The sequence below is a fragment of the Scophthalmus maximus genome, chromosome 4, assembly GCF_022379125.1.
Source record: "Scophthalmus maximus strain ysfricsl-2021 chromosome 4, ASM2237912v1, whole genome shotgun sequence".
Taxonomy (NCBI): Eukaryota; Metazoa; Chordata; class Actinopteri; order Pleuronectiformes; family Scophthalmidae; genus Scophthalmus; species Scophthalmus maximus.
In genome coordinates, this window is record NC_061518.1 from 21,273,023 (window position 1) to 21,293,370 (window position 20,348).

General features: G+C 43.0%; 2 protein-coding genes across 3 annotated transcripts in view; both read right to left on the minus strand.

Moving 5' to 3' along the window:
• LOC118302435 (BTB/POZ domain-containing protein kctd15) overlaps positions 1-6,322 on the minus strand; it is a 40,226-nt gene extending 33,904 nt beyond the window's left edge. Inside the window, exons 1-2 of one of the 2 annotated variants that reach the window (XM_035628563.2) lie at positions 6,110-6,322; positions 5,875-6,033 (exon numbers count right to left, since the gene is read on the minus strand). The gene's annotated coding sequence lies outside the window, so the exon portion shown is untranslated. The remainder of the gene's footprint in view (positions 1-5,874; positions 6,034-6,109) is intronic. The other variant, XM_035628561.2, reaches the window with a different exon arrangement.
• A 3,694-nt stretch (positions 6,323-10,016) lies between these two features.
• LOC118302727 (carbohydrate sulfotransferase 8-like) overlaps positions 10,017-20,348 on the minus strand; it is a 146,718-nt gene continuing 136,386 nt past the window's right edge. The window contains exons 3-4 of the mRNA XM_035629105.2: positions 15,767-15,804; positions 10,017-14,320 (exon numbers count right to left, since the gene is read on the minus strand). Coding sequence (XP_035484998.1) covers positions 13,184-14,320; positions 15,767-15,804 — 1,175 coding nt within the window. The 3' untranslated portion in view covers positions 10,017-13,183. The remainder of the gene's footprint in view (positions 14,321-15,766; positions 15,805-20,348) is intronic.

The window sequence follows — 20,348 nt, forward strand, 5'->3', positions numbered from 1 at the left end:
GAAATGATAGTGTAATCATGTACTCGTGGTTGATATAATTTCATACGACTTCTTCTGAGTATCATTAATCTGCATCGTTCTCACATTAACAACCAGAGCCAGCATCTCAGGGGGTTTTTTTGGGGGGGGGGGGGGGTGATATGGTGTTGCAGGCCTGTTAACCTATGATATATCTGTTTTAGTGCAGTGAATCACAGTCTGAATGTGTCTGCCGTCCTCCAGAGGGTGAGACAGGGCCGGGGCTCGCCAGAGGCGTCGTTCTCTTCCAGGCTGCTGATGCGGGGCTGAGGAGCCAGCGCCTCACAGACGTCGCCTTTCTTTCACCAACACTTTGCGTTAAGTGGCCATAAGTAACACTGGGTTTCCTCTGTGCACGCAAGCGGAGAGTTTATTCTCTCACACACCATTATGGTTCCCTTGTGTGTGTGTGTGTGTGTGTGTGTGTGTGTGTGTACGTGTGTGTGGTCTCAGTGTTGCTTTCCCCTCTGTTTCAGCTCCGACCTCATCCTGTCAGCTCATGCCTCTGATACGGAGTAGTACTTCACTTCTGTGAAGCCACTGTGTAGACTGTAGCGAAGCGCTGACAGCCACAAGACAGTTTGCATCTTCGTTGGTTTGTCTGGTACGATACTAAAGTCAGTTTCCTCTGGCCTTGTTTCTTAGCCTCTGTTTGAATTCGGCTTTATTTCACTAATGTGGGAAAGGCGCATCAAAACATGAATGCCTTTATTCCAAACACGCCAAATGCTGGCGTGTTTTCTCCATTTTAAAAATCATCAATGATTCACGCAACAATAATCATGTGACCAAGGGATGAAATGCACCGGTGGGAATCACTCGTCGCGATGAGCACAAACATTTATCACAACCTGCAGTTTTCAGCTCAAGCAAACCACGTTGGAAACTCGCTGCTGAACACAGTCTTACATACAGGAGCTGAAGAGCCAGATATTTCCCTCAGGAGTCAGTGGAGAGAGAGCAGAGATTAAAGCACTGTGAATATTGGCCAGAAACACAATATATGTGGCCAATATTCACAGATGAAAGTCAATTCTGCTCTGCAGTGGCTGGACGTGATCAGGGCTTTGTTTGCCTACATTTTGACCAAATCAACGGTACAAAGTGAGAATATGTTAATGTTGTGTTCATCACTGATCTGCTGCCCCCAAGTGGCTCAAAGTCAATCAAGGAAGGTTTATGAAGGTTATATTGAATTGTCATTTTTCTTTTTTTGTATGGATAAGATTTAATGTGATGACGAAAAAAAACTTCTGCACAGACGTTTGATGAGAGATGGGTGAATCTCTCATTGGTCTTCACAGAGGTGAATAAAATAATTAACTCGATGAGTCTGGGTTGTACTTTGCTTCAATTTACATGAATTTATCATAACACAGATCTGTTAACAGAGAAGACTCTTGCTCTAACTTTGCACGTAGACAGCCAAATAAAAAAGCTTCAAGTACAACGGAAGCTTTTTCTGTATTATACCGAATGGGAGGGGATGTCAACTCCTATCACAAACATGAGACTCTGAAGCATTCATCTCAGGTCAACCATAATATACCAGTATGTCATACACAATATCAAAGGCGTTAAAAGATTCCCCCGACACAATTTCAACATTTTAATTGCTGCTGCTACTTTGTTAGTGGAGCTCAGTTAAAAACTCCTTCTTTACTATCAATACTTTCACATGAACTCTCAACCTTGCAAACTCTGAGTCTTGGGATTCGTCTTCACCAGAGTCTAATGAGCAACACCACCATGCACTCTGGCCTGCTGGGGAATGAGCTGCTGTGAGTCGGCGTGGTGCACCTGCCTTCCGCCAGGCAGCCACAGTGCTGCAGCCACGCCAGCCAGCCTACAGGCACTCCTAGATAACTCCTGTCTGATTAGCTCCTTAGGAGGACATTGTTCCAAAAGCAATTCACTAGACTCCCAGTATTAATTTAGTCCCGGGAGAGAGGCCCATCCATCCTAGGTAGGGCGGGCCGTGCTCGGGGCCTACCCCTCGGCCTGCTAATAGCACAGCACCTCCTGGCCTGTCACTATAAGTGATAGTCTCTGCAAGTTTGTTGCCTTGTTGGTGTGTTTCTCCCGTCAGCAGTGCACCTTCCCTCCCTCCGCCTCTCTCCTCCTTCCTCTTCCTCTCTGTTTGGCGGCGGTTCAGGGCAGGTGTCTTCTCCGTCACTTCCATCACTCACGCTGCTTGACGACGGGGAGACACAGCTCAGAACACGACGGGAGCAAGGGGGTGATTCATTGAAAGCTCACCGCTCTCCTTGAAAGAGGAGTGGGAGGAGAGAGGCAGCGGCTGCCTTTTTGGCTGTTTGTGAGCGCTGCCAGCCACGAGGAAATAAGAGGAGAAGGTGAACACGCTTTCAGTACTGTTGAAGCACTGAGAGTTACTCCAAAGTGTAAGAAAAAAATACTGTTCCTTTTAAAGCTGAGGGGTTGATGCACACTCTTGATGTGTGAGGATTGATAAAGGAACCTCTTTGAACTGGCAGGGGGTGTTTTCCTCCAACATGTTTGCTGTTCCTGTTTGTGAAGCAACATCGTATCGTCGGGAATGGCTGAAGGAGCTCCATTCTTGTCGAAGGAGACATGAAAAGAATTAGGAGGCTTTCTGACAGTTCACGTGGCTCGAGGTCGGTTCTCCTGTGGGGGCTTTTGAGACACAGAGGAGCATTTTGGTTTAAGATATACTCATGTGTGTACAGTTTGCGTGGCACGAGAGATAGACAGATCAAATGCAACTAAGTAGCCAAAATATGTATGCAATCCCCCCTGCATTATTTTCTCCATTCATTTCCAGACAATGTTGCCAAATGAAGACGTTTCTGTCGGCAGACTTCTCAAAGGGCTTGGCAGCTTCAGATCTCAGTTGCAGCCAGTAACAACTTTTTTTCTTTCTTTTTTTTTATTGGACCACGAGGGAGAAATTAAAAATCTTGGCTGTTTAAAAATTTTGGGAAGAAAATCATAATTCATGCTGATTATTTGCTCTTCCAAACAATCGGATCATCACTCTTTGACATATGAAACATACTGGATAACAAACTGGTGCGTACAAACTCGACATTGTGTACTACATTGGTAAGCTTTGCTCAGAGTTGCAAGGCGACGAACGACCTACTCTGCCACACAAACCAGAAGCAAAAAATCACTGACAACTGACAAAAGAAATGGCAAATCTGTGTTATCATTATTGTGTCTGAGAACCATTGAAATATTACTCTTCCTGTGCAGCAGCTTGTGACAATATTGTTTGTATAAGTCCCAGGCTACTGTAGCTCAAGGTATTTGAACATTTTGAGTCAGAGTTTTAAAATTTCTTTTGATAAGATGAAAATAAAACCGCCAACAACAATCCATTAGATAAATTCGGTATCTTTGCGTTTCCTCATCTGCTCTACACACTCTCATCTCAGCGCACCTCCTTCCACCTCCTGTCCATCAGCATCAACACCCAGATGTTTGCCTCGTACCCGCAATGTGTTTTTACATTAAAAATACATCCACAGTATGCCGCCGTTAGAGTTGTGGGGGTGGTGGTGGAGTTACGGCGGTACGAATATGGAAAAAAAGCAAAGTGGAGAGAAGTATTTCATCCACCCAAATGTTTCAGCCATTCCCGGCAGTGGTGTCAGCCTGGAAGAGATACAGCCCCAAGGTTAAAGGAACCACTCTGCCCACAGCTGCTTGTGTGACTGGCTTCATTATGGATCCTGTGTTTATTGATTGGAGTTCATTAAGGCTGCTGCATAATTCATGTCAATGCCAGCGTACGGCTTAATTAGATGACGGGGTGTTTTAGTGTCAAAACAGAAGCATGACAGGTGGTGGCAACAAATTGGGTACCAAAGTGCACATTACTATACCACGCATGCCTCCATGTGCATGCAGGCAGTTAAAGGCTGCATCATTCTGTGAAAGGCAAAAACCTGTGTTGGGGTTTGCAATATTTCAAATGCAGCACTGCCACCATGTGGTTGTATGCAGTATGTCTCTGGACAGAGGAGGAGGTGATGCACAGCAGTGTATCATGTCCTTGTGTGAAGTTAAAGAGTACACAAGAACAATAAATATAAATCACAGAACCTCAATGTTCCAATATAAAAAGAAAAACTGTTGAACACAAAGACTGAACAAATTCAAGTGATTCACGGCATTGGAAGTTCCTGCCGGAGCACATAAGGGGGAAAAAAAAAGGATGACAGATTGAGATTTTATTTCTCGAAAGCCATTCCCACGATATCATCACTGGCGCCATCCTGCCAGACACGAGCGCCTGTTTCCAGATTGAGCCGCGTGTTGATGGAGGAGCCGGGCTAGTTAACCAAATGAGATGTTGGGCAAGGACGTGTCCTCTGCAGGACTCGGGTTTGGAGATTTCCTTCACAAAAATGATTTCCCACTTGTCCTTTTGCTTTGCTTGATTAATAACAGAGCTCTGGCGGATCATTTTAATGAGGTTTGTGTCTGGAGCGTGCCGCGGTGCACTGCCAAGACGAGCGCGGATTTCATGTGAGAAATGAACCTGGCATGTATGGGAATCTGGGAAACGTTGTACTTGACGTTTGAGGAAACATCTTCTGCCTCACAAAAAAAAAACGTCACCCCGATTGAACTGAGGCGTCAACACCACAAATTGGTTTTGTTCTGCTCGGAAAAAATTATAATTTGCAAAGGTACTGTAAGTTAGTGTGTATTAAATGCATGAACGTGTGTGTGTCTCTGAATGTGTGCGTGTGACGGAGCGCTGTCGTCAGAGAATAGGCAGAAACCTGTCATCTGCCGTGTTAATGCCAGCTTGAGGGCAAACATGAAGATTAACGGAGGAACTTATAATAATAATGCTTGAAAAATGGAGCAAAGTCTCTTTTTACAGACCTCCGAACCAAAGCGAGGTTGTTTATCACTTTGGGAGGATGTTTGGTTGCCTCCCTTGTACGTCTGCTTTGGGCCCTTAAGCTGATTTAGCTACACAAGCACGTTCTCTTCAAAGCATGTCAAGATTTTCCACGCACACTAATGAGGTAAATGGATGGCTTTTGTTTTCTCCACAGTTTTAACTTCCCCCAAAGTGCTCTCATGACTTATACAAGAGCTGTTGCGGAAATCAGCCTAAAGCATTTAATCACATTTCTGACTCTACAGAGTGATCAACTCATGCTGCAATATTCATCTGCCACACAAGCACACACATAATGACACGATCTCACACACACACACACACACACACACACACACACACAAACTGTATATGCCAGCAGAACAACAAAAGATGTAAGGATGCTATTTGGTTTTATTAAAACAGTCATTTTGGTAGAGAAAATGCGAGTATGGCAGAAATGCTGCCGTGACAGACCCGTGACTTCCAACCCGTACTTATTTGCTTCAGTGTACGTTTGCCTTTTGTCGTTGTTGTAGTGGAGCTTGGTTAAAGTCATGAACAAGGGTTGTTTTGTTTTTTTAAATTATCTTGTTCTACTGGTTAAAATGACCAAAAAAAGTTTATGGACATTGAAATATATACATACATACAAACTTATATATATATATATATATATATATATACTGTATATATTTTAATGAGCTCCTGCTGTTTTCGTTTTGTACCAATGTTACATGTACTTCCTAAAGATTACGTGTAGCCTAATACTTGAAGATACTGCAGTTGCAAAGTCTGATGAATAGTTCAGGTTAATAACTCAAAGTGAAATGTTTACCGAAAGGAAAATTCCAAAATAAATCCTGCGGTAGAGCCGTTTTCCCCTCTGTCACCTCGCTTTGACAAATTAAGCTTGTGCTGTAGTTAAACACACTTTGACAAAGTTAATTAAAACCCCATTAAGCTTTACTTACTTTTACTGTTTGAAAGTTGCTTGCAATATTGCTCGTTCTGCCGATCCCCCTGAAAACCCACCATGCAGTATTCAGTATAAGTCCTCCCCAGCCACTTGTTCTAGTTCCTTGGTTGGTCTCATTGAGTTTCTCCTCATGTTAATCTGTCTGAGCCCGAACCTGTCGTATGCGACAGAAAACGCATCATGTGATAAAAGTCCTCATAACATTTGATCAGATGATTCCAGCAACTTACGGTTTGTTTTGATGGGAGCTAACACTGCGGTCGTGGCCCTTTCAGAAGATTTGTAGTGCGGCCTGGAACGTCAGTGTCTTCTCGGAGACTCTGTACAACATGTCCATGATGATAAATCCAACATTGAATGACTCTGATGATCATTTTTATCCCGTTTTCAAGACGTAAAAGGCTCCTGTTGTTGTTAGCGGACTTCTAGCTGTCCATCTTGGATCATTGACCAATCAGAGACTTTGTTATAGTTGTGTACCAATCAGACGCTGTGTTGTCGACTGGTGGAAAAAAACAAAGATTTTACACTGAAAACAGGACCTCTCACTCCACCTGTTTACTCCTACTACTACTACTACTGACACTCGTGTGTCACTGCAGACAGGAACTGCTTTGCAGAATGGCACAAGATACTTTTAGGGTTAAAAAAAAAATCAAAGGACTTATGTGTAGAAAAATGTACATAACTTTTGATTTGCTTTAGTAAGAATGTTTTTAATTTGTTTTAAAGCCATATAGCCAAGGTTTCAAAGAACAGCTTTCAAGAGGGAAAAATCTTCATCATTGTTGTTTGGTGTGTCATTATAATGAATGTCTGTGAGATTCAATTTCCGTTTTGTTTTGTTTTTTGTCTTTATGGTCATACAACTATTTATACATTCATCTGATATCACTGAAGCATACATATTATGATAGCCTAGGTTGTCCTGAAAAAAAAGATGGATATAACTTGACTGTACATTACAGGGTTGAGGTTTGACAAGCATTATTACAGTAGGTGATGAAAACAGGAAACAAATGACTTACGGGTTGAGAGGGTTAATACCACTGGGAGAGCGAAAAATAGTGAAAAGGCAAAAGTGGGAAAGAAATTAATACTGTAGCTTATCAGATCATTTTGTGACCCGACACGCACATATTGATACCTTATTATATATCAGAAGAAACGCAGCTTTAAATTTGTGCTGAGCTGCCACCTTGCACAAATGCAGAAAGAAGTAATACAGGGAAGAATCCCACAGAGCAGGCGGTAACAGTACCCTCAGTCGAATCCAATATTTTGAGCAGCATTCAACACTGTCTTTGTTGTCACGGTGCGACTTGTTCTAAACAAAACTGGACAACTTGAAAGTGTGTATCTATTGTCATTTCTCTATCCTCCCAAATACAAACCAACAGCTCGATGAAAGACGTCTTCCTCAGGGATTTTTCAAAAGCCATCCTGGGAAATAGTGGAAGCTACAAGATGAAATACAATAGGTGAGACAGAATAAATGTACGCCCCCCCCCCAAAAAAAATAAATAAATAAATAAAATAAAACTTAATAATCACTGCTGGCAAACAGAACATGACAGACGGTTGACACATTAGAGGGTAAGAGCACAAGACAGAGGATTTTTTTCCTTTAAAGAGATAAATAAACACCATTATCTTGGCAGTGAGATAACTGGAACCTGCTCGTGCTAACATAAGTTATTTTGCGCCATCATCCTCTTATAGCTTATGATACAAAAACCCATTGGCCAGTTGCTGAGAATGGATGAGCATCCAGCTCAATTCTACTGACCAGTGGTTTGATGTGCTATGTCATTTTTTTTTATGATGGCACCTTTGAGTTACCTCTTACTGTCAGCGAATAAACCTACACTGTGTAGCTTTGTAACTTCCATTAAATCCTCAGCTACTCTGTGGCCAATAGAGGTTAGGCTGTGTATGCATATCAGGTCCGTGCTGAGTAATAGCAAGCTCTTGGTGAAACCGCATGCTGGTTGACCATAGGCTGAAAACGAATCAGGGCAGGTGTCGGAGGTGGGTTGCAGCCATAATAGAACCCTGACTCGTTCTGCATCAGCTGGTCACTATCAGTTTCTTCTTATTAGCCTTGTTTACAGCAATTTTTAATTCACGACAGTGTTGGTCCCCCTTTGCTCCCGACTCAAATATCTCAACAGAGACTGGATGGACTACCGCCTCTTTTCTTGGTCCCCAGAGGACGACTCTCTACTGATCCTCTAACTTTTCTCCAAGCACCACTTACACCACTTACACTTGCCGCACATTATGATCTGCTTGCAGGTCGGTCACGGCTGCCCCCAAGGTGAACTGCTACACTGGGTCCTTGATCAGAGCATGTCATGCATGAATCTTTTTTTTTTCCCATTCCACTTTTGCTGGAGCAGCTTGCTCCTCTGAAGCATCTAATGTGATTGTAAATGCTCGCATGTATCGGCAATTGACCCAAAGTTCGTGTTTAATGAAGCGAGGAGATGGCCCATTAAACCTCAGTCCCCCTCTGCTCTCTGTGATCATCTGTTTCCATGCAGACAGACTGATACATTTCTGTTTTGTGCAGTCAGATGCTACATTGGCCATTATTCTGTGAAATATAGAGGATGGATTGGCAGACAATGGGCAGATTTTCTCAGACTTTTCTTTTCAGTACATACAAAATTTAGGAGTGGTCCAGACCTGAACAGTCTCGAGGTAGTAAAACACTCACACAAATTTGCATGGATATTAAATAATGAATAAAAACTACAATTTCCATTTGCCAACAAAGTTAACTATAATATAATATATAACGCAATGTCATGGAGAAACAATATTTTAGTCACCATAATGGCTTGAGTTTTTCTTTTCTTTCAGATTCTCTGATTTGTATTGATTTTTATTTGTCACAGCTACTGTTATATCGCTTGAGGGTCATGCAGGTCTCTTTCTAGTATCATCCTCTGTTGCACCTGACAGTGGAACCTCACTCACTGCAGGCTATAATATTCTCTCATATCATGTCTTTGTGAATGTCCTCTCATAGTAGCAATGAACTGCTTTGCTTCGGGAAGATGTTTTTTTTGTGTCCACTACAGTAATACCACTCTATGTCTGTCACTGTACAGCGTTGCTATGATGATACATTGCTGGCAGTACTAAAGTATTTCTCTCATAGACACTGCTAAATTTGTTATGTGTTGACTGTATTCTGACATGAGGACCTGAAAATCTGCAGTGTGGCAGTCGTCTTTTTATTCTTTTGCAACGTTTTTCTGGGATTGAAACGTGTCCCCGCACGGAGAACAAGTCAAGTCGAGTCAGGTCAAGTCAAATTCGTTTAAAAGTCACATTAAAATCAAACGGAGTTGAGCCAAAGTCCTTTACAATCAAGGCAAAGGAAAGCAAAACACAAATGCATGAACAAAATACAAGCAGCCTTTTATAGTAATTGTCGGGAGTTGACAGGTGACATTCCTCAGGCTGATGGAGTACTTATGTTTAGTGTGTAGTAGATTTTGGTGACCTCACTAGAACATGTGAAAAGAGAAAGAAAGAGAATACTTAGGATAAGTATTAAACAATGTTTTTGCACGAGCCAATGTGTATGTGTATACAGAATTTGTGATCCCCTGAATTTAATTGAAATGTCTCAGCATCTGAAATTGTGTTAGAAAATCCACGTCTCCCTCGGGACAGCAGTAACTAATACCAAAAGTATAAGTTACACTAACCAGTATACCAAGTTTACGTATAGATGATACCCTGACTTTTCATCAAGCACAATTAGTGGGCCAAAATGTATACATGTCCAACAGTTAGAAAACTAATGACATTCCCAACGGCCTGTGATGTACTCTGTGTTTTTATCCAATTAGCAAATGTAAGCATGATAACAAATGCTGGCAAATATGGAGATATCATCCCTGAAATTAGTATTTTAGCATGCTGATATTAGCATTCAGCTCAAACCACGTCTGTGCCTAAATACAGTCCCATGTTGCAGACGCATAGTCTACAACGTAGAGTCTTGACTTTTATTGTCATGTCCGAAAATACATCATCATGGAATCAAAGCCAAAGGTCAGTAGTTAACATTTGCGAACAAAACACAAGCAAGAAAAAAAATAATTGTGTAGGCACATCGAAAATGCTAAAGACAATTTATTAGTAATCATCAGCCAGAAACAATAACCACCTGAAGAATATCTTCCTGAAATACACCATTTGATTGGCAGTGTAAAATAAGGCAAAGGGCTTGAGATCATGTTTTATACAACTTTGCACCAATGATAACAGTTATACATTCACTTGTTACAGTAATTATGCTTTAGATAAATCTGTCCGTACACCCACATACCAAGAAAGCTTTATTAGCTGAGGGGCAGGGACTGACGCAGTAGTTGCAGGAGCAACACTCGTCGTAATGCATTAGCTGTTGTGGCCAGAGAGTGGCTATAATCTGACCGCAACCTAAACAGTTTTGGAATTGCAAAAGCCAACGCACTTTACTGACAAAAAGTTCATACAGTTACCACCACCATGAAAGGGTAATACCACCAAAAGTCTTGAAAGTCATCAAAAGTCGATTATACTGTGTATAGATTTAAATAATAGAAATTCCCCTTTGCTCATAGGCAAATAAAATTGCTTCCTAAAGTACCTTGTTACACAAAACACATTTTCAGTGAGTCGCAAAGTGTGTAGCTGTACAGTGACTGCTTTATTGGAGACCAGCCATATGTTGCTCTCAGCGTCACAGAACATCGAATTCAACTTTTCATCATGCCCTCATAAAAACATACTGTACCCACTTTGATTGTACCCACATGGGTTACATCTGACTTTGTTTTTGTGTATTAAGGGTATTTCTATTTATTCCTTTGGCATCATAGGCATAACATTTAATCACTTCATTGCACTAGAAGAATTAAACAACATTTTCTTTTGGAGCCACCTTGGCTCAGGTCTCATTCAGTCTATAATACTCTGTTAGACATACCTAGTCCGTCTCATGTTTCTACTTCCACCTTTTTAAACCTCATAATAAATCATATTTAGCAGTATCTTAAAACATGTCTACTCCCATAAAGGGGTTGTAAGAGGCGCCTAATTTAACAATGTTTGAGTGCTTTAGGACCTCGGAATCGCCAGTGTCTGTGTAGTTTCCAGTGCACATTGTGTGTGATCACAGTGTGGTCCGACCTGCATCAGGCAGAGCTTAAGAAAAACGTTCACAGGTGGGTTAGGTGTGTTGGGAATATACCAGTTTAGTAACATTGGACACAGGATACTGCACCTGCAAAGTCTTTATATACTTTATACTTCCAAAAAGGGTGGGAAGAACGATTGTAAAGCCTTTAAACAGCGTATTCAATATTGCACATACACACACAGATGCACACAGTGGAGTTGCTATTGGTAACGCTGTCATTAGCCAGGATGAGTAACTAGGTGGGATGCAGCTCATCTGTACAGGGTCTTCGATCCTATTGGAATACCAAACAGATCAGGGATAACTAATTAAAGAGCTCATTTCCAAAAACGTATATATCCATTTTTTTTTAAAAAAGTATGCTACCTCTGAAGCACCCAGTGGTATCTATCCATCGATCGGACCTAGAGTAGTTTTTTTCTACACAATAAATTGTACCACTCATTTTTTTTAATATCAGCTGTGAAGTTTCTTGAAACTTGTGGTTTTGAGCTGGCGGATATTTTGTTTTTTGGAAAGAAACTCTTCAGTTACACAACACTCTATAGTGGTATTATTGAAAGAACAACCAGTGACATCAAAAAGAAAATAAACATACCTTCACCAATAAGCACTGAATATATATATATATATATATATATATAGATATATAGAAAAATATACAGTCATCTGAATGCCCATTATACATTTTTACACAGTAGTATCAGAAAAAAAGCCTTTAAAGTGGAGTAGAGGAGATGTGATCCATACAGAGGGACTGACAGTGTCAGATCTGTTCGACGTAGCTGTTCGGGGAGTGTTTGGTATGACACATGGAGAAGTTTTGCCACTCTTCTTTTATTATCATTACACTTGATTATATTTGATACCGAATATAAACACCAGTTTTTGTGTTGTTGTTTTTTTGGGGGGTTGCCAATGCTGTCAACAGAAAGTATGAACAGTCAGTCTATAATACTGTAAAAGGTATTAAGAGACATTGGCAGCAACATATTGTACCCTGCGAGTACCTGGCTGTCCTGCATATAGCAACCCAAGTAAATACTGTAGGGACAGGGGTCTCACAGCAGTGAATGTGTCAGACTTAAACACAAACCCAACCGACGAAGTGAGAAGTACAAAAATGCTGCAATACGTGCACACTGCACTTTACACATTTTCAAGATGTATACTGTCTGCAGCGTTTCATTTCGTAACACTTTACATTTAGTAAAACCATTTACATGAAGTACCTGTATTGTTATGTACTGATACTTCGAGGTATAGTGATGCCTAACTTGCTGTGAGTGAATACTTCAAATTAAAAAAAAGAGTTGGCTGAAGGTGATTGGGAGAGTTGATCCTTACTTTAGCTTCGTCTGTGGCTATCAAAGACTGAAAAAGACTAAATATACTATATGATGAAATAATGTCTGAATTCAGGAATGTGTTTGGAACCTATACTAAATCCCACCCATGCGTGGCATCTGTGCTGAATTAATCCATAAAACACATTGTTATTTGACCCATGGTAAGGCATCATTTAAAGCCAGCAAAACAACAATAAACTTCTTATTAGTAACATAACATTTATGATTTCAATAATCTACCACATCACGTGCTAGTAGTGGATAAATACCTTGTACTTCAGGACAGTTTAGTGTATTTGATACAACATCACGCGGACCTTTTCATCTCATAGTTGTCTGAAATTAAGATAATCTGGTGGAATTTAATTCCTAAAAAGCAGCTTTTCTCTCTGCTTTGGTGCAAAGGTCCATGTGATCATGTGATAGAGCTTTAAGCTGGAATAACCATCCCGAGTGCATTGCTGAAACAAGCTGAAGCGTGGCCTTCAGTGATGTCATCCGTGGGTTTTGTCTCCATTTAAAAGAAAAAGAAATGGAGGAATATCTGTCTGTTGATTTTCCCAAAACCGCTCATCCAACAAAACACTTCAGAGTTCGACACAAAATTTGAGGTTGAGCAGATGAGTGTGTGTTGAGAAAATTGAAAGACAGTCAGACGGAAAAAAAAGATTCCACCATTTAGAGTTAGATGGTTAAGATGTGGACATAGTGGAATGTGACTGTGATTCAAGAGTCTTGGTAGGAGTCAGTTAATACAAATCTTTAAAAGGCTTGGAGTAGTTAAACATTTGGTAGTCCATGTAGTAGAAGTCATAGACTCGCTGTCTCTCCAACATGCTGACCTGCGAGAAGTAATTTTGTGTGAGCTGCATAGAGGTCCTCTTGTCAGAAGGGTTCCTATCCTTAAAATTAGGCAGCTTGAGGTTGTGTGGTGCCCGAATCAATCGCAGGAGAAAGTTGGACTCCTCTTCCATGTTTTCAAACTTACCGATGAAGTCATAGTATATGAGACAAGGGTTGCAGAGCTGGTTCGCCTGCTCCCAGTGGATGTCCATTCCCACGGGCCGGTGGCCGTCCAGGAGGTACTGGACAAACTCCTTGAACGTGACCCCGTTCCCTGTCCTCAGGGCCTCCGAGGACGCGTTCGCCCTGTACTTGGAGATGATAGGTTTCCCAAACAGTGAGTGGTAGTGGTCGTTTGGATTTTCAAACTTGTCCCTATAAGCCGACACCATCCTCTCCAAGGGTTCTCGCACAAACATGACTTTGGTATAGGTTTTCAGTCGGTGCATGAGACCCTGTTGGTCGAAGCTGTCCAGCTTCTTGAGGTGGTTGTCATAGTGGACTGTGTCATGTTTGATGCTCTGAGTATTGGAGGCCTGGCCCGCCAGAACCATCAGGGTCCTCTTCCAGTTGGAACAGCCTGCCTTGGGCACCTGGCAGTACAACAACTTGTACTTGTCCACCACATACAGGTATTTCACATGATGATGTGTAATGGTCCTGGAGATGCTGCTTTTGTACTTGGCACACATTTCCTTCATCAGTTTCTGGCGTGCTTCCAAGGTGTTGGTGAGCTTTATCCAGCTCTCAGGGCCAAAAGAGCCCGAGGCAGAGAAGGAGGAATGTAAGGACGAGGAAGAAGAGGAGGATGAGGAAACATTGTTGGTGGCGTGACGGATCGGGGGACTTGTCTTCAGCAGTTTGCGCTGTCTTTTGGAGACGTGATGGGAGTTGATGTCCTGCTCTCGAGACCCAGGGGTGGCTGTCTGTCGACTGTTCTCAAAGTGTGGGAACTGCATCGGAGGGACCAGGCTGGGCAAGACACCTTCTGCTGTCTGGTGGTTGTCAGATTTGCCTCTCTCTCTGTCCAAAGTGGAGAGGGTCTATAAAAACGAGGACAACACAGGTTGTAATAGACAGTAGCAGGCATGCTTGGATCAAACAAACACGTTCATCAGATTTTTCACATTTTATCTTCAGTACTCAAATACGCCACTTGATGGTGCTAGATCACTACACCTGCAGCAAAAGTCCAACTTTGGCTCCAAATGTCACAAACTGCCCAATGACATCCATGACCTACCAATAAACTGAGCTGTAATATCATATAAATGTCTTATAAACACTTAATGGCGAATCTAAATTAGAATCATCCACAGCCTAATCATCATCTGATGACGCCCAAGGCCGTCATGCATTCTGACATTTTATTTCAATTAAATGCGGTAATGGCATCATAAAGCCAATGGACTGGATGTATAATTTTTATTTTACAACAGGCAAGGTGATGAGACCATCATGAATCTTGGCTCATACCCCCTCCTGACTTAAATGGCCATATTCGCTCATCTGCAGGGACATCTGGAGGGAAGGAGGAGGGAGTGGTTCGTCTCCGTCCGTTTAATGAGCAAGGCAAGCACGGGACGGCAATCTATATTCCAAACATCGTGTTCTTCGGGGCTTACGCTGATGTGAGACGCTCATCGGTGCTGACGATCACAGCGAGAGAGGGGAGCACGCAGGGGTCAGGCGACAGAAGAAACTGTGGTACGAGTGCCGCCTGTCTGACATAGAAACCTAGTTTACAGATTGTTTTAATGTCAAGGCCTAATTCAAATCCCCAAAGCACGCCTTTATAATGACACAGGGACATTTAGGACATATTTTTCCTCCTGTAATTGTTTATTACAACCTTGGAGCTATACTTTGGCTTATTTCGGGGCAGGAGAGCAGTTCTATTCAGACTTGTCTTTCCGAAAACACAGGAACTCACTTGTAAACGGAAAGTTGCACGTGACAGGAAAAGTGCGTTGAACAGCGGCGCTGTATTAACGTGAGCGGATGGGTGAATGTGACTTTTGCTGTAAAGAGTTTTGAGTGTTGAGTAAGACTAGAAAAAGCGCTTTATAAATACAGTCCATTTACCACTTAAATGCAAGTCTACCTTCAGTATATTGAATAATGAATGTAAACTAAAATATATATATATGTATATATATATATATATATATATATATATATATATATATATATATATATATATATATAAAGCCTCTACTATGGAAGATAAAAAACAACTCTATGGTGATTACACACTGCGGGAACCTAGGTCTAGTTTGACAGAGACTCTTTACTCACTGAAGTCTGACTGGCTGAATGCACAGTGTGAGGTCAGCCTCTCAATACAGATGCTATCAGACATGCTGAGAGGAACAAGGCTGACAACCCCCCCCCCCCCCCCCCCCCCCCCTTTTTTTTTTTGCAATAAATATCAGGTGGGAACAACCTGCGTATAGCTGTGTTTTTGGAGAAATGGAGTAAACACGTACCTCTCTGGACTGCTGTGGAGTGCTTTCAAGCATCATGCCTGGGGAGAGAGCAGAGAAGAGAGACAAGAAATATCAGCACTTAAGCAAACAACGTGTATTTGTGTCCTTGTGGATGAGAGCCAGGCGTCTCAGACGCATCGGAGGCTCCAGTAATTGAATGTTTCCTACCACTTAGCATGTCAACTTTTGCTTCACGGCAAACTACCAACTGCTCCACTAGTCCACAGACGCAAGGCAGGTAAGCTCTGTCTGTGTAATGAGCTGCCACAAGCATGAAAAGTTGGTAAATGAGTTGTGCATTAAGGATGAACCGGGGGGGCACAAGAAGGACGGAGGGGATGAAAATGAGCTGTTATCTTTTTTGATTTGGGAGGAAGAAGGAAAGAAAGAAAAGTGTGACAGCTAGTCAAGACAAACCAACGGTTTAAGTGTTTGACAAAGACGTAGCATGCGAGACGAAGAGAGAGACAGGTGAAGAGAAAGGTGCCGTTTGTCGAATCTCCAGCGGACAGGAGGAGAGTGATGGAGACACACAGATTGGATTTGCGGCAGCCTTGGAGACGGGCGGTATGTGTATTGGCAGATGTGCGGCAGGAGGACAGACGACATGTTTAGTGGTCTGTCTCCAGCTGGACATCTCCTTTCCTTAGGCCCCCTCCCCCCATCCTGCTGATATGTAATCAGGATGACAGCTCTGACTGGGGCTGCATGGCTGCTGATGGGGGGGGGCACACACACACCTCTGCCTGAGTGGCCTGTCACTTCCAATTTGAGGGTGGAAGTGATAGGAACCTGCGAACGGGGTGGAAGAGGGAGGGCTGTTGATGCAGGCCACAACCTTCCCTAAGTGATGAGATCTGTAAAGCCCTATCTCACACTTAACACGCCTCGGCGGGGAGGGAATAGCATGTGTTGCCCCGATGCCGCGTTGTTTTAGATTAGTATGCGCCGGAGATCTCCGTGTTGCTGTCTGGCTCTGTGTGTTGAATCTTGTCTTCATTCTCCTGAACGAGACACCGGAGGAAGAGGGGGAGGAGGCAAAAAGACGAGGACTGGGCTAAGGAGGTGGCGTGTGACATTTTCTAATCTTGTTTGGGTGCTGCTGTTCCATTTGATCCCCTCACCCTAATGATAGCTCATAGAGGACGTGCGTCTCTGATATCAGTTTACATTGGCACATTCGAACCGCATGAATATTTATGGCGGCGCACGCGGATGAATGGGAAACACACCCAAGCCCGAACAATGGCAAAGGTCCCTCAGTGTCTCCTGTGTGGTGTGAGCCCCATGTAGCCGCGACCATCACGTCAACATACCCGCTTGCTTATCGATCTTGAAAACCCCATCAGGGCGGTAATTGAAATCTCCAAAGGTTTAATTGGTTTACTCTAAGAGGCGTTTTGTCCGGCTGCTGTTACAAGTTTGTCACAGCTGTTGATGCCTGTAGTGTCGCACGTTCTCATCCCGAGTCGCAGCTTCAAGCAGAGAATCACTTTTAGAGCCCTTTATTGTGTCCGTGTGCTGAACCACCGACAGAATTCAAGACAAACAAGTATGAGACGTGTATTAAGTTTCTGGAATCAATGAACTTTCTTCGTATCATTTGTTTTTGCAAAGAGGTTTTTTGTTTTGTTTTGTTTTTTGAGATACAGGGAGAATAAATGCGAAAAAAGACTCGTTCAGATCGACGCCCATGGCCTTGAGTGGAGCACACGCCCACACGTTCTGCTCGGCACAGCCGTCTCGTTCAAGTCGCCGTGAAAATGAATCTGACATGGCTCCATTTGATTCGATAAATCTGTTACAAACATGGTTTTGAATTCTGGAACTATTCTCTCAAGCAGGGAGCCAAAATTACATTTCATTTTTTTCCATGGTAGACTATTACTGAAACAAGTAATATAACAATGTTAACTGAATTTCGGTGGGATTTGTAAACATCATTTATCTCTTTAGTATCTATTTGGTTGAGGCTAATAGTTGCTGTTTGATTGCAATTTCACACTCAGTCAATTCCGTTCAGCATAAGTACGCTATTGATTTTTACTGCTGCGCAGAGAAACACTGATAAATTGTTAAGACTGAGGTTTCATCCTGTGAGATGAAGGGAAATTCATCCTAGTGATTCCACATTCAGATGTAGCAACTACAGCAGCAGCCTGGGTTTTTCCCCCAAAAATTCTTTGAAGGTAATTTATGTAAAAAAAATCTCAAACTGAATGTTTCTGTGGAGATTTAATTTGGAGGTTGGTTTAGGGGCACTAAAGGTTTATACTGTAGCATAAAAAAAATAGACACTCTCTGTGGCACTAACGGAGAGATTAAGGATAAACGTACCAACGGGGAATTCTGTAATGGGAACAAACAGTCCACCAATAAAGCTGAAGTTGTTTTCATCCGCAGACATTTGATGTCAAATTCTTGTAGCTTCGCTATGTCTGAAGCTCCGAGGGCCTCCTTTACACCCATACCAACACTGACAGCACTGATCCAAAAGACAGCCTTCCGATGAGTTTGACTTTGATCACGTGTTTTCTCAGGTAATTCATCTGTCATTTTGCTGATGACGGAATCTACTTCTAAAAGCGAAATAAACACTTGAGCCTTGTCCTCTGTTGCCCTCCAAAGTGACCTTGAGCGCCCGCCTCCCTTCCAGAGAACACGGCCCCTGAATATTCATGCAGGCGTCCGGGCATTGCCGCAAGGATCCACATGGGCGAGGGGCGCATCGTCGGTGGATCCATTATCGCTCCTCCCCTCTCAAAGACCCTCGTACAACACTCCGTGACGGAGGCGCACATCAAACACCCTTTTGTCTGCCAGCGCTGCCGAGCAGGAGCAAAGCACAAAAACAATGTGAAATAATGAGCTTGTTAAGTGAAGGATTGTGCCCCCCCCCCCCGCCCCCGCTCTGGGAGGACTTGTTAATTGCTCAGCTTTAACCAGAGACAGACCAGGAGGGCGCCGGGAGTGGGTGCGAGTCACGTCCTGCTCCAACACACCGTTCGGACTAGGCAGTTCTTCCGCGCCACCATAAACCTTCCAATCGTCATCCAGCTCAGCGAGCCACTGTGACCCAAAGCAGCTGCACTCGCCGCTCTCTCCCCAACAAACCACCCACACCTGCACACACGCACCTCCCCCACTCGAACTTGACGTGTGGGAGCACAGGGCCCTGGCATGCCGGCGTGGTCTATCCGGAGGAGAAGCGCTGGAGAACAGAGGTATTGGGCCCCGCGCTCTGGTTCATTGACGGCCCTAAGTTGTTGTGGTAAGAGATAAAGAAAAAAAACGGCCTTTTTTGTTGGTGCAGAACTCCGCCAGGACTGTGCCAGAGCGAGCAGCTGCCGGGGAGGCGGAGTCGACGGGTCAGTAATCCATGATTCGGGGATGGGAGCCGTGCTGGGAAGGGCTCTCTAGAGACCAAACACAGACTATCTAAAAGTTGTGTGTATTATCATGTGAAGACTGGGTCGTGACACAAGGCTCGGGAGCATGGAGGCTTTCTTGGGGGTTCACGATTCAAAGCGCGGGTTTCATCTTAATCCAACACATTCAATGTACTGTAAATGGAAGGAACGACCGGGACACGGGGAAAACAGATTCATCCCACCGTTTTGGCCGTACTGTATGAGCCATGAAGCAACAATACCGAATTCAATGAGCTGCATAGGATTTAGTATAGATTATGCATCAGACACCTTTTTCTAATTTGATTAATCAAAGTTTCAAAGCACTAATCAGAACTGTAGAATATGAAACGCTGTCCAGTCATGACTTACATCTAATAGCCAGCGAGTTACTTACTCCAGTACTGTACTTGAGTGCAATATTTCATTTTTCTTTAGGCTTTTTTTATGCCTTTATAACAGACAGTAATGAGACACTGAGTTAGAGAGTGTTCTGGCTTGACTTGAACGTTGCAGTTCATTGTCGACATGGGGGGCGCTCCACTGTGATGTTTGTACCCTTTAGTACTCTCTGTATTTTTTATTTACATTTCAGAAGGAAATAATACACCCTTCACCCAAATACATCGCCTATTTTTGCTGTGCTTCTGACTTGTGAACATTTTACACAGCACACGCACAGACCAATGTGAAACTACTTTAAGTGCACGCAGGGTCGCTCCATCTCATCCACCTACAACACTGCTGCTTACGTGTAAATGCCTCATGAGAGTGTAATTTATTCTGATATAACACTCAGAGGGGGTTGTGAGCGGCAGAATCAATTATACTTTCATACTTTGAACACGCAAATTCTTTTTCATCTTTGGCCACTTGAGGGCAGTGGAAACAAGTTGCGACCACATCACTGATTGTCCGGCTCTCAGTGCTTTCTCCACCCCTGCAAACATCCAGTGCCAAAACAGGAAGTGTTGTCCACCACGCTCCTGTCGAGCGGGTTGGCTGACAGTCAAATTCAGTCTGTCAGCCACATCTGTATCTTTTTCTTTGTGGCTGTAACTTGATCCAAATAAATGTGCGACTGCAGCGGAGACGTCTTGTTGTTTTTCCTCTTACACAGCACCATAAATCTGCAGGAGAGTTGGTGGAGCCGTTCATAACTGTACACTACT